Below are 21,318 nucleotides of genomic sequence, written 5' to 3'. Positions count from 1 at the left end.
AACAGTTTCGTAGCAGTTGAGCTAAACAGCCACGTCTAATGAACGCGCCCATTGAGAGTTACATTACCGTCGAAACACTGTCAATATTAGAACACCCGCCAGCATATGGAATTGAAGACAGCCAAAGCGAAATGCGAAGTTTGCTCGGCGGCGTTTAGTGGCGATAGATTTATTCCTATCGCTCTGCTGGGCGATGGCGGCAGTACATGCCAAAGGGGGCCGTATGTTTTTTTTTTTGCTTTCAAGAATTTAGAAGAAATCAACATACAACACGAGCTATATTTGTTGGTTGAGAAATACAGTGATTGATTTTTTAAATCTGGCTTAAAATAAAATAATTTATAATCAGTCTCATTGCATAAGTCGCAAATAAGGCTAAATTGTACGACTCGACAACAGTAGCATTGGGTATTGTCGTACTGAAGTAAGTAAGCGACCAAAATCGTCGAAAATTATATAGTGCTGCAAAAGTTTTTCCGTTTTAATACACTAGTTGAGTGGAAATTTTAGCCAATGACGTGAAACTTTCGATACGATTCGACTCTCGAAAAACGACTTGCATTCGACACGACTCTCGCAATGAGTGTGAATAACTCCCCCTCGCCTCATATATATATATATATTTTATCATTTCATCAATTCTAAATATAGTTTTGTTTTTCAAAATATGGTCACCTAAATTATAAGTGCGACGGAATGGTATCAGCTGTTTTCGCTACCGCTCTAATTCTGTTAAAGTAGGCGNTTTCAAAATATGGTCACCTAAATTATAAGTGCGACGGAATGGTATGAGCTGTTTTCGCTACCGCTCTAATTCTGTTAAAGTAGGCGAAATAGCTGGGCGAACGGCGAAAGACGCCTCGCACAATTCGGCGAACTTCGTCGTTCTCCGGGTATTGTGTTTCAAGCATTAAAGTCGATGTTTAAAAAATCGTTGAAATTGACATCACATATCGTCAATCTAGTGATTTAAAAATTATTAAAACTCGATTGCAAACATGGAATTTCAGGCCGACTTTATCGATGTGTCAAAAACATCGATGTATCGTTTGCATTCCTAAAAGGAGAACGAAATAATTTTTTCTAGATATATTTTTGTAAACAATTGACATTTTAAATTGTATTGACTTGATTTGATTAATAATATAGAGCGAATATACATACCTATGGACACAGAAGCTTCTTCAAGTTCNAATTTAAAAATTATTAAAACTCGATTGCAAACATGGAATTTCAGGCAGACTTTATCGATGTGTCAAAAGCATCGATGTATTGTTTGCATTCCTAAAAGGAAAACGAAATAATTTTTTCTAGATATATTTTTGTAAACAATTGACATTTTAAATTGTATTGACTTGATTTGATTCATAAATATAGAGCGAATATACATACCTATGGACACAGAAGCTTCTTCAAGTTCTATATTCTGCGACCCTGGCGACTCAAAAGCTCATTCTAACATTGAAGTGCTCAATGTAAATAATGTGGATTCTGCAGGCGGGGTGGTGTTGAATGATGAAAAGCTGCTAGAATTTATACAGATGTATCCATTTTTATACAATCCACGCGTACGCCCATTTGAGGATCCCGATTATGACGAATGGGCATGGAACCGCATTACATCAGCGTTCAATGTGACCTATACGGGATTCCTGCCACCAGTCCTTTTCACCAAAGCGGACTTACAGCGTCGCTGGAACAAACTACAACCAATTATAAAGAAAATGGCGAAAATGCTAGATTTAACTGCAATACCAGAACCCTTGCGGCAGCTAATTGTAAAGATCAGTATTCAGCTCGAGGATCAATTTACCGACGTTCGAGTAAATAGTTTATCGCCTGCGCAACAAATCATTAACGATAATATGAAAATGGTCGAACAATTGCCACTGAATAAACGACTACAGTTGGAAGCTGAAATGATGGAATTGATATTAAGTGGCGAATTGGAAGCTAAAGCCACAGTCAAGTTAACGGAGTGGAATTTACAAAGCGTGGAAGAGGAATACGATGAATTGCTCAATTTGATGAACATTAAGGAACTTATTGTATTAAAATCTACCGATACGCCCTTAATGAATGAAGCGATAGATAATTCTCAGGAACAGTTGGTTTCAAGTACTACGTCGAATGCATCATGTGAAATTAACTTGGCCAGTGATAGTAGCTCGGACGCAAAATATGAAGGGACAAATGTTATAGATTTCGAAGCTGAAATGGGCGACGGCACACAAATATATAAATCGCCTAGGTATAATAAAAATAAAATTGATGATGGTTTACAACCAGCTTCCGCTAAATATAGGAAAATATCACTTAAACCTAAAACAGTAATGCAATGGGTTCCTTTGGAAGATGCCCATAAGTACGTAAATCGCTGTATGGTTCGGTTGAAACGTACGAATATGGAAGACTATATACCACTGTCGTTCATAAGGCGACAACGTAAAAGTTCAACGCGTTCCCAATAGCGAAACCACGATTTCAAATTAATAGTAACATACAATAATCATATAATTATATGTACTTAGTTTTATGGCAAGAAAATGAAATATTTACTCCACTCTACTAAAATAAAATGTCTAATAAAAGGACTAAATCATATTAACTTGTTTGCTTTTATTAAATAATGTCAGAACTATGGAAGTAGAGGGATCACCTGCAAACCTACTGCAATCTAAAAAAATATATTTTTAAATGAGTATAGGAAACGCCATTTTTATTAAAAAATGTCAGAACTATGCAAACCTACTGCAATCTAAAAAAAAATATATATTTTTAAATGAGCATAGGAAACGCCATTTCGGGGTTTCTAGATAAATCACACATTTTTTATATACATAGATACTGTCATGGAATAAGGTCAAATAGAGCCTTTTTAATTTTTAATAAGAATGGGAATTATATTCAGAAAGAATGGATATCCTGATAGCAAAATTGGGATACATATTGGACGGATAACAAAAAAAAAAAAAACGGATAATCTGGCGGATACTGCAATTCACTCCCATGTGAATATAGGGACTGCAGTAGCTAGCTATAAACAACTAACTGCCATATTTAATAACAATTCCAACCCGAGTGTGAGTTGCAATACGTAATCGACCCATCAGATATCTAAGCGTAGAAAATTTAATCAATACGTCTGACCCTTTTGTTTCTTTGCAGAGTAGTTACGAAATTTTATAAAAACCAAAGTCTTCAGCTGCAATTTACCATATCAACAAACCCTTTTCCCCACTAATGATAACTGAAACAAATTTTTTTTTTATTTCATATCGTCTTTTGCATATGTATATGTATATCTTTTAAATTTCGTTCACGCTTTTTTTTGCTTAATTTTATAAACAATTCCTTTTTAAACGTAAATCGTACTAAAAAAAAGAAAAATTAAATAGGAGGGAAAATGCTGAAAACACGAGTACACTTTTTGTTTAATATCAAAATTTCATATCAAAAATACAAAATAGTGCGGCGGCAGCTTCTTTACTCAGTGACTTTTACTTAGAATACATAAGCAGTAATTAAAAAATGTGTACCATTCCGTTATACACACCAACGGAACACATAAGAAACCATTTTAGAAAAAAGACTGTAATCATGTCATAAACAAAGTTGTACATTGTACATAAGAATTTCGGCAATAAATGGAACTTAAAATAAAATGCAAAATGTATGTATATTTGTATAGCAAGTAGAACTCAATTTCATTTTAGAAGATACATAAACAGATTTGTATGCACCTAAGCTAAATTTAAAGCAATGGCCAGTGTGATGGCGATGCGCAATAAACATCTCCGTCAATTGAATACAAACATGTACATATATAAGTAAGTATGTATATGTCTTTATGTCACACTACTTAGATAGCATCTGAGATTAAGGAAAATTTAGTTAAGATCCTTTCTAACACTATTCGATGCAACAGTTAAAGCTAAACATGAAGGTAAAATATTAGAAATGTTCAAATAATTTAAGAGAAATTTAAAAAAGTGTATTGCAAAGTAGCAGTATGTACATGTATGTTATGTGCCTTGTGGATAAAAAATACCAAGTCAAATATAGTCCGCGTCCATAACTGACTTGGCAGACTTCTTTAAAAGTAGGTAAAAATAAAAATTATCGTAGCCTCCTACTGTTTTAGGCAAGAACGAACATGCATATCCAAATTTGGCACGTTTGATAATATTAAAACTTTTTTCAATCCATACAGTACACAAAAATACAGATGAAAAAACGTATATATTTTCAATTTTAGGAAACAGATAACTATCGTTAAGAGTCAACATAATTCCTTTTTGGTTGTTGTTGTTTCCGACAGGGTGGGTGTATGATGTATTTTGGAACGAATTTCCAAACACTCAACATAATCTGCTTATCAAGCTTATTAATTGTATGATGAAATCTCCAAAAATTTAAGCTTGAAATAATTCTCTAAATTATTAAACGTGCGAAATGTTGAATATGCTTTGGCATGCATATGTATGTATGTATGTATATACATACGTAGCTCAGGTCATGGTACAGCCATTCCTATAAGCTCTCTCATTATTTTCAAATGGATATCCATACATCTTTCATTAAAAAAACTTCTTTGATACATACATATATGTATGTATGCATGTATGCTGATCTGTTACAACTATTTTAATTGAGATATGAGCTTAAGAGTGTTGTATACGCTTCACGATCGCCATCTTTACGCCTAGTCAATTAAAACAAAACAATAGGACAAATAACGTTTGCTTATGCATCAGTTTATACAAATTTTTCAACAATAATAATTATTTATAATCCCGGCAATTTTCATTGTGTAACAGTAAAACTGATCTCTTCTGAGTGACCTAGTAAGTACACGTCGTAGTTCTCGACTAATAATTACCAAATCTATCTTTAAATATAAGCCATTTTTCTTAAGAAATTGGGTACTTAAATTTTTAAACGACTTCAAAAAAGGAGGAAAGGTTATCAGTTCAACAGAATTTTTTATAACGATTTAATAGATAACGGCTCTGAACTTACTCATATTTACCGTTATGATGTAGAATTGCGAAAAATTGTATTGTGTCTCCTTGGAATAAATGTCGTAATTGCACGTCTGGCTTTGTGGGACTCGGCCAAAATCGCTTAGGCGGTTACAAAAGAAGAATTTTAATTAAAATAGACTATTCAAGACATGACTAATCGAATTTTGACAAAAAAAAAATGCCGTAGAAATGAGAAAAAACTGGCGCAATTTCTATTTTTTCCGAAAAATTCACATAATGTACCATTTTTCTACTTTTTTCTTTTACTTTTAATAAATATTCTTAATTTTAAGCCCATATTTAAACTAGCATATGAAATAGTTAAGCTGAAAATTTTTAGTTGGAGTTTTCAAACACAATTCTGTAAACTACTCAATAATGCCTACGACGTGTACTCGGTTACTTAAAAATTTCGTGCAAGTATTCTTTATTTTGTTGCACCGTGTTATTGTTAGAAAACCTTAAAAATCTAAGTTTAATGGGCTTAACGTTGAAGAGGAAGCGTACCTCTATAATGTAATTTACATATCGTCGCTACCATGTCAAACTATCGAATGTGAAAATGGGTACTTTTCAGGAAAAGAAAAAAACGTTTGCAAAAGAACTGTTGCAAAAAATGTTGTTATCATTAGGAAAAAGTGTGGGATTCTGCTTCTAAGAAGACTAGAAATTCGACGATTTGCCAACTCACGTATCATTTTAAACGCATGCGCAAGGTATCGTAAATGGAAAAGCATTTTAGCACATTCGATAGTTGGACATGGTAGCGACGATATGTCATTTGAAAAATATTAAAATTTGTTGAAAAACAGCTAACATACATAACAACGCATAGCACTAACGAAATGAGTTTTCCAACGGTTGGTAAACTTGTGTAAATGTGTTTGTGTGTGTGTTGTGTTTATGTAGGTATGTGTATACATAATTCGTGTCGCTTGTTCATGTTCTATTCGCCGTTCCCTCTAAAACAGGGTACCTATTAGCGTTCCGATATTCATACTGGAACCCTCCCGAAATTTCAAGCCCACTCCTTTGCCATATGCGCGGATAAAGGTGCCACGGACAGCATTCAAACGCTTTTCACGTCTAATGAATATATAAAAAAAATATAGAGAACTTAGTTGTTTAGTAAATTTAATGTACAATAAAATTGTTAAAAACTTACGCTGTTAGTAATTTTTTCCGATTCGACATCGTTGCTGCCAAATCAGCTGTGTCAGCATTAGCGCTTGTCTCGACACCTTCGGTGGTCGTCGGCAACATATGGATACCGTTGTAGCTGCCTGCGCTGCCATTGCTGCTGACGCTAGTATTATGTATGCTTGAACCACTATCTAAGGTGTCGCTGCCGCTGTTTCTACTGGAACAACTACTGGAGCCATTACTTAATGGAATGCCGTTGCTTGAATGCTCCGAATTACTCTCTGAGCGTTGCGCAATGAAGTTTCGCATATAACTGCCCGTTATCTGTGAATCTATGGAGCCAGTATCTGTAACTACTTGCCAACTGCCATTCGATGATACCGATTCTTGACGCTGGCGTGTAGTTGGCACCGATATAGGACTAGTGCGTGAGCTGGAGAGGAAGTGGTGGAATAAATACATGTATGTATGTATGAGATCATGTGCACAATATGCATATCGCATAATTCGATAAAATGTCATACCGTTTAGGATTTGGCGAACGACTAGTAATTGCATTATTAATTGCTGTTGTTGCTTGTGGTGGAGAAGCATTAGCCACTACCAATCCATAAAAGGAATCATTTATTGCCATTTCACCGTTGGAATAACTATCGTTACTGTCTTGATCGATGGCGGCTTGAAGCAATTCTCTGCAGAAAAAAGTGTATTAAATAGTATGAAACTTTGACGCAAAAATAAACAAGAAAGCGAGTTGATACTAGTAAACGCGATCAAAAAGGCGATAACTAATAACATACTCTCGAATAGGTGCATCATCGTCCTGCTTCAGCGTTACTATGTTACTACTACCGCTACAGCTACTACTGCTTGTTTTTGTTCGTTTCCTAAAAACAAGGAAACATATTTTAGAATACTAGTAAGTAAAGCAAACTCAAACACTAAATTAATTGCAAAAGTGCCCATGTAACAGCTACAACGACTACTAAATACAGCATACAAGTACGTACCTATGCTCGACTAAACTAAACTCTTCGCCGGTTATAAATTTCAGCATATGAAAGCAGAAGAGCATTATATCTTCGCCACGTTTTTCCCGATCGGGAAGTTGATGACCGAACAAATACCAATCGTAAGCCAAAGTCAAGTAAGTGATCTGCATATAGTCTAGCGATTGATGTATAAGACCGTCCGCCCAAAGCGATAAGCGTAGCAAGGAAATGAAGAGCGGTGTACGATCCCACCCGCTGATACAGTGCACCAGCAGGCCAGTATTCTCCTCCTGTACATACTTCAGCATTGCTTTGAGGTAATTTTGTGTGATTTCCACTAGGTCCCATTTCTGGTAATCCTCCCAGTTAACATCAAGGTCCATTGCTGGCCCAATTTTCGGTATGCTGATATTGGCATCGTTGAATGGCAGTTTCCAATTGTAGTGTAAATTATTTGCCATATAATTGTTGTCGCGAAATTTTTTAAAGAATTCACAACCGGGATATGGCAGGGAGAGTATGTTAAATTTATCGTAGTTATTTTCGGGATCAGCTTTCTCCGAGGAAGATACACTGTAATGAATAAAGGACTACATATGAATGAATTGATAGAAAATCTTTTGGAAACTGAAACTGAAATACGGAGTCCACCAAACGATTTCGGGTGAACGGCATTTCACATAGAAATTTCGAAGTTGAGTCAAAGCCATAAATTAAGTAAACAAAAAGTTTGGACCATTCATACGAATATTTTGTACATTTGTGAAAATTAGCAGTTGTTTTGCGGTTTTATCTGTGCGAGTGACAGTTATTTCAGCCGTAAAGACGATATACGGTAGTGTCAAAATTATTCGAAGAGAACTACTTTGCTTGGTGAATATTCAATATACAGTAGGTGAACTGCATGGGCGAAATGTGAACGAGTTTTCACGGAATGAAAAAGGTGATATACGCTTTCTTAGCTTACGTAACACAAAAGAAAGGGGAAGAAAAGAAGGCCGCCTTGCGAAATAGTTCTAACTTTAGTACTCTTTTTCATATCAAAGTAATGAATCAAAATTTGTCGAGAAATTAGATTTTTGAAAATTTTATATTACTTAATTTATGCTAATAAATATATCTTGCGCGATAGTTGTAAAATAAATGTTCACTAAGTTAAATATTATTTCATATAAATAGGTATACTGTAAAAAAATTTTTAATTAACGTTTTTGGACTCAAATGCATCATCTATTGAATAAAATCAGAAAGATACAAGTACCATTTTTAGTTGTTTTTCTTGAAAATCGCTGTATTATAAAAAGTAGTTTCTCAAAGAAGCACATTGGAATTTTCTAAGGGAGCTTAAATTGGCGATTATAGTGAGAAAAACGGGAACGTATGATACCTTTATTTATTGCATCATGAAAATATGCAGTTAGTTCTTAAGCTTGATTCAATAATTAACAATTATTACTGAATCAAGGTTCTTAAAGACTATGTTAGAATTTATTCCTTTGTACAAATTTACTTACGTCATAAAGTATTTGACTTTCCGTTTTTCTACCATCAAGTCGACGATTGTGTTGACATTGAGCGTATTCAACAGCGAAACATCATTTTTAATTACTTCGCTATAAGAAAACGGCAACGGCCCATCGTTGAATAGAGAAGATTCCTCCGAAGATTCAGTGTTTTCATCACCGTTGGTGCGTTGTTGTGATTCGGTACCAACCGACGTTATGCGATCGTAAGCGTAACGAGAATACGTTTCATGCACCACAGATAATGTGGCCGAGCGACAAATTAGTTTGCCGCGATAAAGGATGACCGGCACAACGAAACGTTGCCGACAACGCGCATATCGAGCATACGTTATAAAATCGCGAATTTTGCTAACATCATATAGATCCTCGTAGATGGTGCGCTGCTTTTGTTGCGACTGTTGAGGTCTTGCATGCTTGGGTGCCACGGACACAAACGATTGTATATTGGTATCGCCATCAATGACATTCCCTGTGCCACTATCACAACCATTACTATTACTATTATTACCAGTATGCCCAGTTACAGATGTTGCTGACGTTACACCGTTCGGGCTGCTCCCATTGACGTCATCTACTATCGATGGTATTGCGGGGGCTCTAGTGCGCTGTGGTGGGATGGATTTAAAGTTTTTCAAATCAATTCCATTGGTAGTATAACCGTTCCCACTTTCGTAACCGCTGGTGCTGTTGCAACTACTTGGTATATTGGCAGTACTTACGCTGCCAGTAGAGGCCATGTGGCCATATTCGTATTCGGGTATAAAAATACGCGGAGGATAACGTGCACTTAGTGCACCACCAGGGTTTTCCAGGTCAATAACGCTGTAGTCAAGTTTCATAAGATATTCGCAGTTGTTCAAGGTAACCGAGTCCTATAAAAAGAAAAGAAAATACAAAGTTATCATTCAAACTGGATGAAGTATATACAGTGATGAACAAAAGTATTGGCACACTGCATTTTTCGCATCATATTATACGATTTGAAGTAGTCGGAATATAAAGATTGCCATAAGAAAANCATACAGTGATGAACAAAAGTATTGGCACACTGCATTTTTCGCATTATATGTAAAGTTTTTTATTTTCATTTATTTTCGATCATTTCTTATAAAAATATTGCTCATACTACACCAAAAAACATAAAAATCAAATCTCTTAGCTTTGTGCAAAACTCAGGAAAATTCAATAAATTTTCATACTAATTTGCTACTTTCTATTAAGATTTTATAGAAAAAAAGTATGCTCGTATGAATGACTTGTTCATTGTAGAGTTCTGATATGGAATTAATAATTCAACTCGTCAAATGTTACCCCATATTATACGATTTGAAGTAGTCGGAATATAAAGATTGCCATAAGAAAAATGAAGCAGCGCAGAGTATCGCACCTGTTTGAGGTCCTTTGCTTTTTATCGTTATTGCAACAAATACGATATCATATCGCACCGGAAGTATCACATCTGTTTACGGCCACCTTCATTCAAGTTGGTTTTCAAGGAACTTCACTCTGCGCTCACCATAAGCGCATCCGAAAAAAGAAACAAAGTAACGAATTGAAAACGCCAGAAATCTCCCCCACCCAATGCCGGAAGAAAAAATCGAGTCAAAAGGAGGCCTTCATTCCATTTATATCGAAAGTTCAGTTCAGTTGATAACTTTGATAAGTCTATAAAGATTCGTTCCTAGTATGTATGTATATATGTATGTATGTACATGAGTATTTTGTTTAAGATCTTATTTTATTTTATCCCCAATGCCTTCATAAAAATCACCAGTTTCGTACTTTATGAGAAGGTCAGCGCTTAAAATGGGTCAAAACTTATGTAGAAATTCGCTCACTGTTTAGAATTGGCTACGGCCAAGTTATAACTTAACACGCATAAATATGCATAGACAATACTTTTCAATTAATAAACAAGGAATTCAGCGAAATCATTGCCACATCAACAATAAAACGCATACGTGTGACTAGGAAAAAAAAAATAAATGAATAAAAAAATATACAAACCAGAAATTGCAACGCTGTCAATGAGGTCAATGAAATGTTGTTGACTTTGAGATGCGACAACATTCTGGAGTGTAAAAATCAGCAAAACATACATATACATGTAAGCGCACACGGAACGTAAACATGTAAACTAATCACGCAGTAGACCGGCCGGTTGAGTATATGTATAGGTAGGTAATAAATACATTAGGGTGATCAACCATCGTAATGTTTTTTTTTGCTTTTGTTATGTTTTAAAGAATTTAAAATTAGCACTCTGAGGATCTTGGCAGACATAAGCGAAATATTTTTCACATCTACATGCATTTCTGCATCAAATAGAAAATTTTACAAAAATGCCGCTTACGTTTTTTGGTGGTTACGGCTCGATATGAATAATAATCAAAACTAAGAATAAATAAACAAGTAAAGAGTTGTCGATATCGAAAATTCGAGAAGGGCTGTAGTTAGTTTGAGTAAGAATAAGTTGAAAGAGGGCTCTCTCTCTTCCCTATTTCAAAGCCTTAAAAAGGGTGTTTTTAGAGGTTAAATTTTTAGATGAAGATTAAACGGTCTCGAATCGATCAGATCTGGTAATGCTGTTATCAATTAAGCTCAGATTGGTTTGCCATTTCATCATGAAAATTACAACGAAAAAACCGCAAACATTTGGTGAACGCGTTATTTCTCGGAATGGATCAGCCGATTGGCCACCGATATTGTGCGAATTTAAAGCTTCTAGATTATTTTTTCTGAAGTTACGTGAAGTCAAGGGTTCATGCGAAAAAACTGGAAGCTTTTGAGCCTTAGAAGACGGCAATGTGCGAACAATTGTCGAGATATGGTCCCCATTGCTTGGAAAAGTGGTCGAAGGTAGGACTTCCAAAATTCGTCCCACCTGTGCCAACATTTATGGCATAAAACGATCTAAATATTTGAAGTCTTTCCTGCAATGAAAAGGCTCCTCACTATCGTAGCTTCCTCCATTTTTGAGAAGAGGGATCAAACTTGTTCTTCATTGGTGCTATAACCGCATAAGCAATTTTTTTGAAGAGTTGGAAAAGCAACAAAACATGTGCTAGATTGCTATGTAGCAACTTTACACCTAAAATGCTACTCAACGTTAGCTCCCCTTATGTATGTACATGAGTATGAATATGGAGAATATTCTGCTAAAACAAAAAAAAAAAAACACCTTAGATTAACCATGGGTCCAATGAATCCGATCGGTGGGAAAGTCAAGCTTTTATGTGGTAGACAAAAAACACCTTAGATTAACCATGGGTCCAACGAATCCGATCGGTGGGAAAGTCAATCTTTTATGCGGTAGACACAAGGTTAAGCGTGGTCCACTAGATGTCTTTTTCGTTATAAGTAGAACGAACACTATTTCTGCCAGCAAGCATATGAAGCTCTTCACACTTCTGTATTTCGGAGTGATAGAAAGGGTGAACTTTTTTTATTCAAAAACATTAAATAAACAGATCTGTCATTCTCCAAAAATTAAAATATTTAGATCTACCCTAACAGTGAATATATTTTTTAATGTAGTCACCGTGAGGGACTTTAAGCCTTAAACTGGGGTTTTTATGCACAGACAGAAGCGTTTTTAAGTTGCAGTTGTGAACATAACCACAACTGTAGCAATTCAATATTTGGGCGTGCCGAAACCTACTCCTACACACAAAGCATTTGCGCTGCCAGCAGGCAAAAAAGAGATATTAAACGCAGCATATATGTATGTATGAATGTATATTTATGCGCACGTGTTCGCACATATTGTATGCTTNGACTTTTTTTTATTCAAAAACATTAAATAAACAGATCTGTCATTCTCCAAAAATTAAAATATTTAGATCTACCCTAACAGTAAATATATTTTTTAATGTACAGTCACCGTGAGGGACTTTAAGCCTTAAACTGGGGTTTTTATTCACAGACAGAAGCGTTTTTAAGTTGCAGTTGTGAACATAACCACAACTGTAGCAATTCAATATTTGGGCGTGCCGAAACCTCCTCCTACACACAAAGCATTTGCTCTGCCAGCAGGCAAAAAAGAGATATTAAATGCAGTATATATGTATGAATGTATATTTATGCGCACGTGTTCGCACATATTGTATGCTTTTATTTTTAATTTACTCATAAATGAAGTTTGTAATCCAGCATATCGCCGGTTATTAACACGTTAAGCCGGTTTTAGTACTTAAGTAGGTAGCTGGCATACAAGGAGGAATATGTACATATGTATGTAGATAGTACAATAACAATTCCAAAGTGCGAGACAATCAACGGTAAACAATGGAAGTGACTGACACGTGTTGCATTCTANGATAGTACAATAACAATTCCAAAAGTACGAGACAATCAACGGTAAACAATGGAAGTGACTGACACGTGTTGCATTCTACTGAATTGCATTTCAAAAAAAAAAAAAAAGGAAATTTTTTGCAACTTTCAATGTTGCACACATAATGATGGGAATCAAAAAGCATCAACGAAAGCAACAGCAGTACAGACTCAAGAACACGTACATACATATGTATATATGTATGTTTTTATAGATACCTACGAACATTAAAATCAAAACAATAATCAAAGCCGCACCCTGCCCTTTGGCGGCGGAGTGCAACACAAAACAGCACACAATACAACCGTATCTCGTGTGGCCACTGTTGCTTTTGCTGTTGCATAGTAAGGCCATCGTCTCAAGTCTAAAGAGCTAAAAATAACAAAAATGTGATATATGTATGTACTTGTGTAGCTTACTTTTATACATAGAGTCATCGCTTGCTGCACTCGGTACATTCACACAACCAGCAAGTTTGTTTATAAAAGAATAGCGAAGGCGGCTAAAGGGGCGCCAACCTCCACCAACCAGTTCGAAAGTTGCGGCGAATACTTTTCTTTTTTACCTTTTTCTGTATATGTTCTTTTTTCTAAAATACGACTACGACTAAATGACGCCGCTGCCGGCGCAATGTTCAATGTGCACAATATAATGCAGTAAAAATACAAGGAAACTGTAATAAAACAAAAAGCAAAAAATAAAAATAAAACACGTGAAATAAATCGCGGAATGCATTTACGTAGCAGCGATGTGAACAATTTTATTGCACAGTGGAGCAAACCAATGAAAACGCCTATGTACAATATTTGGTTAGTTGGTAAAGTGAAAATGAAAAATTAATATTTAGTTAAAATTATAGCGACCGCGCTGGTATCGAGCCCAGTTTCCGACTAACATCAAAAACAAAAGAAAATAATAAACTTTTTCTAAAACTAGTCGCCCCTCGGCAGACAATGGCCAACCTCCAAGTGTATTTCTGTCGTGAAAAAAAAACTTTTAATAAGAGAACTGAAAGTAATGGCTGAATATGCCTGAAAAATTGTTGGGAAACGACCCCAATTCATCCCCATTTAGGTGCGACGAATAGGAGAAAATTCGAAGAGCTTTCATATTAAAAAAAAAAAAACTTTTGCGTGAACTTCACGCGCTGCTAAAGTGAAACTTCTTTCTGTTCTTGCTGTCCTTAATATTAATCTTGCCCTACTACGCCCGCCATCATCCCCTCTCTTCTTCGGACGCTTTTTCGTTTCATCGGAGTTAGGAATTATAGCCAACTGAGTGCACAGAAGTTTCACTTATCGATCCAAAAATAGCTCCTCTTATGTCGAAAAGGCTGTCAAATTGAGAAATTTCAGAAAGCAGTTGCACAAGCAGTCACACCTTGCATATAAAGTGTCTTTCGAAACGGGTTTTTATTTCAGAAACACGAATTCGAGGAAAAAATTTTCACTGAGCTTCTTGGCTGTTCACACAGCGAATAAACTTCTGGCAATCTTTCTCGATACTAAAATGCAACCGTGATCCGCTTTGCCGGTTGTTTGTTAATTAAGATTAATTTATTAATTTTATCTAAAAGATAAATTCCGCAAAATAATTAATGAAAAGTATTTCTGATATTTCATTTAAATTATCCGTTAGTATTTCTCACAAACTCGCGATAAGTGTCATAAATTTCTGAAACTGATTTCCGAAAAGTGTCCGAAAGGTCTTTCTGGCTGTTCACACATGGAAATAAAATTTCTTTTTCTCAATTTGACATCGAATTGCGTGGAAAAGTTGGAAATATTGCCACGTTTGACACGCTGTCAATGCTGACTCTGCAAACCTATCGGTATATGAAACTTTGCTGATACAATACGTTCGTTTGAAATCTCCAGTAAAAAACATCCAACAGCGAAATTCCGGCGAAATGTCATCATAAAAGAAAAATATCCAGAATAGTACGAGAACAGAAAATTTTCAAAAATTTGCAAGTTAGACGAACAGCTGATCGAATTGTTGTTTATATTCAGGAGTGTAAAATTTAAAACGTACGAAAACTCATCACAAAGTGTTATCTTGACACACTTTATTGATTAAACGAATAAATACTTACTTCTTACAAGTTTAATTAGTCGCATTTAATCATTTTTGACTTCAAAACCATCAAATTCAATTTTGTGATTTGCGTGAACTCATACCAGCTGTTTTTGACCAACTGTTTTTCTGTTGGCAAAAATTTTTTCCAGCAGAAACTAACAGCTTCCCTTAAAAATTAAATGTAACTTTGCTCTCTCAATTTCCCCTACTTTGCAAGTTTGTTGCGTACGCGAACGCAAAAAGCTGATAGTTTTTCATAACTTTCAATAATTAACAGGTACTCGAATGCTACTAATAATAGATAAACCTTGCTCAATTGTAGATAGGGATCCCGTACGAGTCCGGACTAGTCAGAATAAGTAAGATTTTACTGGAAATCGATCCCGTACTCGGTTATCAGACAAACGAGAGAACAAAAATGAGAGAACAAAAAAGAGCGTAAATAAAGTCCGCTCTCTGTCAGAAGTTACCAGTTTTAGTCCGAAGATCTTTCGCTGGTAAATATGTCAAACGATCAACTGTAGTGTGAAAATTTGGAGGTTAATTTGAAATTTTCAGAAGTTACAATTTTTTACTGCATAGAAAGCGATCCCGTACTTTTCAGTGTTACTCTCTCGCTCTGAGAGAATTTTTATTTTTTGACAGTTTTACTAGTTTTGGGCCGAGGTATACAGGATTGCATCTAGTACAAAATCAGGAAAGTACACAGAAAAAAAATACATACGCTCGCATTAAGACAGATTATTATACCCACTGTGCATTTTGATTTTAGTGCAAAAAACCGCTGTAAAATGCATTCATACATACATATGAATGCACTTATGTACACACATACATATATCGATAAAAGTCACACAGCAACACGTCATCAACGGCAGAGAGAACGTCACCACTACCTGCACAAGTCACAAGAAGCTAATTCAAAGGCAACACCATTCAACTAACCGAGAAACCAAAGTCGACCGGTAGATGCCCAGTACAAGCTTGCGATCTCTTCCCTGCAGTTAAATGCAAATTTGCCAACTGTTTGTGTTTGCCTGCACTGCACAACGCCCCGCCACAACTGAACAATGCAATTGGTGTTGTCGTTGTCGAGCTGCTGCTATATGTACATAGTATATGCATCGCCGCCTGCCATATTCCATTCGAAGTGAGCATGCTACGATCGCATCTGGGCGCCTGTTACCACGTTCGAGTGATAGTCCGCAGCAATGTGCGCGCACTACTCACACGAGTATCGGCGCTCGCTTCACAGCACTGCAATTGCATGCACTCTAGTAGTAGCTAAGTAGTTTCCATAGTTTGGCTCAAGTAGCAGACCGGTGGCGGTGCTGCCTGACTGACTGTTTCGACTGCTTGGCTGATTATTGCTTGACTCGCTTTACATATTTATGTGTGGCACTTTACGGTTACAGCTATAGTCAGCCGGCATTCAGCGACGCACCAACGCATAATAAGTATTATGAATAATGAAAACAGAGTGTTGCTGCTGCTGCGGCTGCGGCTGCTGACTGCAAGTCAACGATTGTGCAAAACCCGGATTTTAAAGACTTTTCAACTGCTGGGTAAACAGCAGCAGCAGACGCGTGCGCTCCCAATCACAATATCGCTTGGATGGGTAGCTGGCTGCTCACTTAGTGCAACTTTGCCACGTTTAGATACTAAGCTGCCAGCAGCTTGCTTTTATTGCTAAATGCCACTGAGCGCAGCCCACACCCACCCAGCCAACATCGCGATAGCACGGTTCCATTCGAGTCGTGGTGCTGAAGCTGTAGCTGTAGCTGTAGTTGCAGCAGCTCTGGTCGTGATGTTGTCGTTTGCTGTCCTACTGCTTTTCTTCATTTCTGTGGCGTTGAGAGTTGTTGGAGTTGAATGTCGACACACTTTTGGAAAAAATGCGCCGCTGTAATGCATTTGAAGTCATTGTCGGTTATATATTTTTTTTTACAAGTATCTAGCCATGAATGAAAGCCAAAAGTAAGCACAAAGCAAATACCCAAATACCTCTGTATATATATTCGTACTTGGGTACATATGTATGTAAGTTTGCAAGTAGTATACATACTGATGGCCAAATTTTGTTATGCATAAAACCGGTTAAACATTTTTAACTTTGTTTTGTCTATGCAGTTACATATATTTCTTTTTTCTCCGAAGAGTTTAACAACCATTTGATGTATGGAATTATTAGTTGTTTTAGATAAATTGCAACTTTCAAGCTTTTGACCAAAATGGTAGTAGGCACACTCACATACATACATACATATCGTCGCCTGGGTAAAAGATTGTCGTATGTTAATTTCGGCAGATTGTGGGAAATCGCGATTGAAGTTTGGAATGCAATTTCTCAAAAACGCGAAGTTAGATTTTCTCCAAAGTCTCTGAAAATGTTAATAGTTCATAAAATTCTTAAATTATTTAATTTTTAATGTTTATTGTTAATTAGTTTTGAGTTTATGAAGGATTTCCTTTAGTAAAAGTTTGTCGTAAGCGTCATGATGATTTGGGTGTTTCCAGCGAAAAGTCTACCGCGTAAAACAATTTAAAGTCCTATATCTAACTTAGTCATAGGCCGATTTGACTGCTATTTAAAATATATACTGGTTATGTAAGTAGAAACATTTTTGCCAAAAATAGTCTCGTTTGGTGGTGCTGGGTCGAGATATTTTGAAAACCCGTATTTATGTTCTGTTTTGTGTCACATTTGGCATGTTTAGTTGACACGTAATAAGTAAGCTCAGAGTCTCATGCACTAAAAATTGAAAAATTTGCGCTATAAACAAGTAAAATATGCAATTAAAACATTTTCCCAATATTTTATTGCTGGTACGAAAATAAATAACAAAAGTGTTTTAACAAAAAAATAACAAAAAAAAAAACAATACAAATTTATGTATAAAATTAGTTTATAATCAAGCAGACAGTTACAAACTTGTGTAAATAGAAACATTGACACTTTAATAGTGGTTCATATTAATGTTTGGTTGCTTTAAGTGCATTGTCTCCCAGGTAAAAAGCAATTAACAAGTTTGCCATTTACATTACACAACTCGTAAAACCTACAGCTATTTGGCGGCTTTAATGAATTTCAGTACGTCATACACAGAGAGGCAGGCAATTGCTCTCTAAAACATACTGCTTGGCCTTCAAGTGATAAATTTCGGTAATTTTGGCGTGGGACACATTCAGTGCTAAGCTGCACTTTGATAGTTCGTCAGCTCTCTCCTAAGTCCTCCATTAGTTGGGATTTGAAAGAATTTAAGGTATTTTTGTTTTATCAAGAGATTTCGCACAAAATTTAAATAGTTGTAAATAAAATAAAAAAAATAATAAAAAAATATGCAAAAACCATATGCATTTATTGTAAAATATAATAAAATATGCGTAATAAATAAAATATGCTAAAATAGGCTTTTTTGCAAAATATGCAAAATCATGCATTTACTGCAAAATATGCATTGGATCGAATATTGAATGCCATTTTAAAAGAAATTTCATGATTCGTATAGCTAACTTAACCATTTCCATTTGAAGATGACTAGTAAAAACATGCATTTGCACGAGATTCCGAATCCTAGAATAAGACATTGATTTGCAAAAAATGGAGCTCGACATAAAATGCATGTTTTCTTCCCGTCAAACAATTTTTTCAAGAAGAATATTAACAAAACTTTCAATGGAAATTTGAGCAGAAAAGATTTCTACATTTAAAAATTTAAAAATCTTATTATTACTAGGTAAGACAAAAATATGCAAATGCATATTGCATATCGATGGCTGAGTGGAAGATCGACCTATCTCGGCTGCCAGTTCGAAAACGCTCTATCTCAAAAAACTTTTCAAGAACGCCCTATTTCAGAATTTTATTGAAAAACACCCTATCTCAAAATTCGGTTCAAAAACGCCCTATCTCACTTCAAAATGTATTGAAAATATGCTGATATAGGGCGTTTTTGAATCGGCAGCTGAGATAGGGCGTTTTTGAATCGAATTCTGAAATAAGGCGTTCTTGAAAAGTTTTTTGAGATAGAATGTTTTCGAACTGGCTGCCGAGATAGGTCGATCTTCCACTCAGCCATCGATATGCAAACACATATTATGACACAAAATACATATTTTGGAGAATAAGCATAAAAATGCGTAACAATTATTAGTTTGATATGTAACTTAATTTTCGCATAATTTCATCGGACAATACATTTGCGGAGATAGCCAGGGTTGCTGACGAGGTTTGTTTAATTGACAAAAAGAAACAACAATGCAAAGTCCCGTTATTTTCTAGTAAACAATTTTAAAGTAAAAATTTTTCGACTGTCGTTTTTCAATAGCGAAGTTTCGCGCTAAACCGGTTTTGGTAGTTGAAAAATTCAATGAAAATTTTTCGTTTTTAGCGTAAGCTGTTCAACAGTTTCCAGGTGTGTTGCGAACTGAGCAGCGAGTTTTATTCAGCATCTATTGTAACTTCTCAGTATCCGAAACAATATATTTTGTGTGAAGCAACATTTTAATAAAATGTTGCAATATTTTCACCTGGAGAATTGTCATCTTTTAAATTCTGTCCAACAAAGTCTTGTGACGTAGAGCGTTCATTTTCAATACATATAGTATGTATGTATGTAAAAAACTTTTTATGCGATAATCGACAAAATGTTCGTTTCACATATGCATTTTTTGGGCATATATCAAGCATATTTTTAATATTTTCGAGTCATTTTAGTGATAATATAATTAAGTTTTTTGTGCATATTTTTGTCTTCCCTAATCTTATTACATTAAACGAGCAATTTTTGTACATATTTACATATATATCCATAGCTTTCTCGGAAACGGCTCAAACGATTTTGATGAAATGATGTTTATTAAAAAAGTAGCGGGAAAAGGTTTTTTTCATTAAAAAATCTTATTTTTGCGAGCACTAACTGAACGATAAAGATACGAGGGCTGAAATTTTGCCACAACTATTTTTTGTGACCGATAACGAAATTTTCATATGGGACCTATAGAAAGAAATTACTAGTTTTATTTGACACAGTCTTATGTGCATACATATGTATGTACATATATTAATATACTCGAGTCGAGTAAGAAAATTACCTATCTAAGGAATGGACCTGTATTGAAGCTTTGTAACAGCTCTGCCTCACAACTTGGCCATTTTTAAATGAATGTTTTTAGTTAACGCCTTCATTCTTCTTCTTTTGGCTTAGTCTATTTTGACAGAGTTCAACCTAATGCAACAGTCGTTTCTTCTTCCTCATTTTTCTTCTTTTTTTGCACCGTTTGTCCTTTTCTTCGCGAAGTTGCGCCAATTGCTCATCCCGCGCAACCAAGCTCTTGCTGACCTACTCGTACCGACAAGGCGAAAGTATCCTTCGGGAGTATAAAGTTTTGTTGCAGATAATTATAGTTGTGAGATTGCAGATGATTTTCCCAATACTTGTATTCAGCATCTGCTTCTCGATACCATAACGTCGGAGACTTAGCTCTCTATTTATCGTCGATGTTATTGAAAAACCGCCCATCGACCAATTGCAAAATCGCCTATCTTACGGTACTCAGATTTTACAGCAGGAGACCGTAAAAACGGTTTTTCTTTTCTCTAGCTATTATTTTACAAATCTGTTGATTTAATAACGATTTTACGATTTGTATGCATAAATCCGGTGCCGGCGGAGTTCAGGGTTATGAAATCTCATTTTTGCCACAACAGCGATTTAAGCGGTTTTGCAACTGGTCAATGGGCGGTTTTGCAAAAACATCGACGTTATGCAATTGAAATTGTAGAATATGTGCTCCCGCGCACGTGGTAGAAACTAATAGACTTACTTGCCTATTTTCCATTTGCTTATGCGCCATTTGCATTAGGAATTCCAGTAAGTAAGTATTAATCGAAATAGAATAACATGAAGGTATCGACACTAGTCTGAGATCACTAAAGCCAAATGAATTTTAATCAACACTTGTATAATGAAATTACAGATTTTTAATTTTAATAAATTACACAAATACAGCTAAAACTTTTTGGAGCTAAGAAAGTGGTAAATAATTTTGAAAACAGCTAAAAAAGAGCTAGGAGCTAAATCGCAATTTTCGGAGCAAAAAAGGACAATAAAGAGCTAAATCTAACCCTCCATTACGATAAAAATTCATTTGTATGTAGTTGAATGAATAGTACCTAAATTTGGATACAGCGATTTCATTATTTGAACACTTAC

At 35.5% G+C, this 21,318-nt stretch overlaps 2 protein-coding genes across 3 annotated transcripts; one reads left to right on the top strand and one right to left on the bottom strand.

Annotated features, from left to right (window-relative positions):
• The first annotated feature begins 984 nt into the window (after positions 1-984).
• Lhr (Lethal hybrid rescue) lies at positions 985-2,608 on the top strand. Its single transcript, XM_017626479.1, has 2 exons — positions 985-1,160; positions 1,389-2,608. Exon 2 carries the CDS (start codon positions 1,395-1,397, stop codon positions 2,469-2,471), a length of 1,077 nt encoding a protein of 358 aa, XP_017481968.1. The 5' UTR covers positions 985-1,160; positions 1,389-1,394; the 3' UTR covers positions 2,472-2,608.
• Positions 2,609-4,487: 1,879 nt separating this feature from the next.
• EDTP (Egg-derived tyrosine phosphatase) lies at positions 4,488-16,276 on the bottom strand. 2 transcript variants are annotated; one of them, XM_017626477.1, is made up of 7 exons: positions 16,049-16,276; positions 8,677-9,560; positions 7,181-7,735; positions 6,971-7,057; positions 6,695-6,862; positions 6,193-6,603; positions 4,488-6,113 (listed from the first exon to the last, which is right to left on the bottom strand). In XM_017626477.1, the coding sequence occupies exons 1-7, from the start codon at positions 16,259-16,261 to the stop codon at positions 5,990-5,992; spliced, it is 2,442 nt and encodes an 813-aa protein (XP_017481966.1). In that variant the 5' UTR covers positions 16,262-16,276; the 3' UTR covers positions 4,488-5,989. The 2 variants fall into 2 exon arrangements, with proteins under 2 accessions (XP_017481966.1, XP_017481967.1); XM_017626478.1 differs by lacking the exon at positions 6,971-7,057.
• Between the last annotated feature and the right edge of the window lie 5,042 nt (positions 16,277-21,318).

The sequence above is a fragment of the Rhagoletis zephyria genome, unplaced genomic scaffold (assembly GCF_001687245.7).
Source record: "Rhagoletis zephyria isolate East Lansing unplaced genomic scaffold, Rhagoletis_zephyria_1.1 Rzeph_scaffold_04638, whole genome shotgun sequence".
Taxonomy (NCBI): Eukaryota; Metazoa; Arthropoda; class Insecta; order Diptera; family Tephritidae; genus Rhagoletis; species Rhagoletis zephyria.
This window is presented reverse-complemented; position numbering and strand designations above follow the sequence as displayed.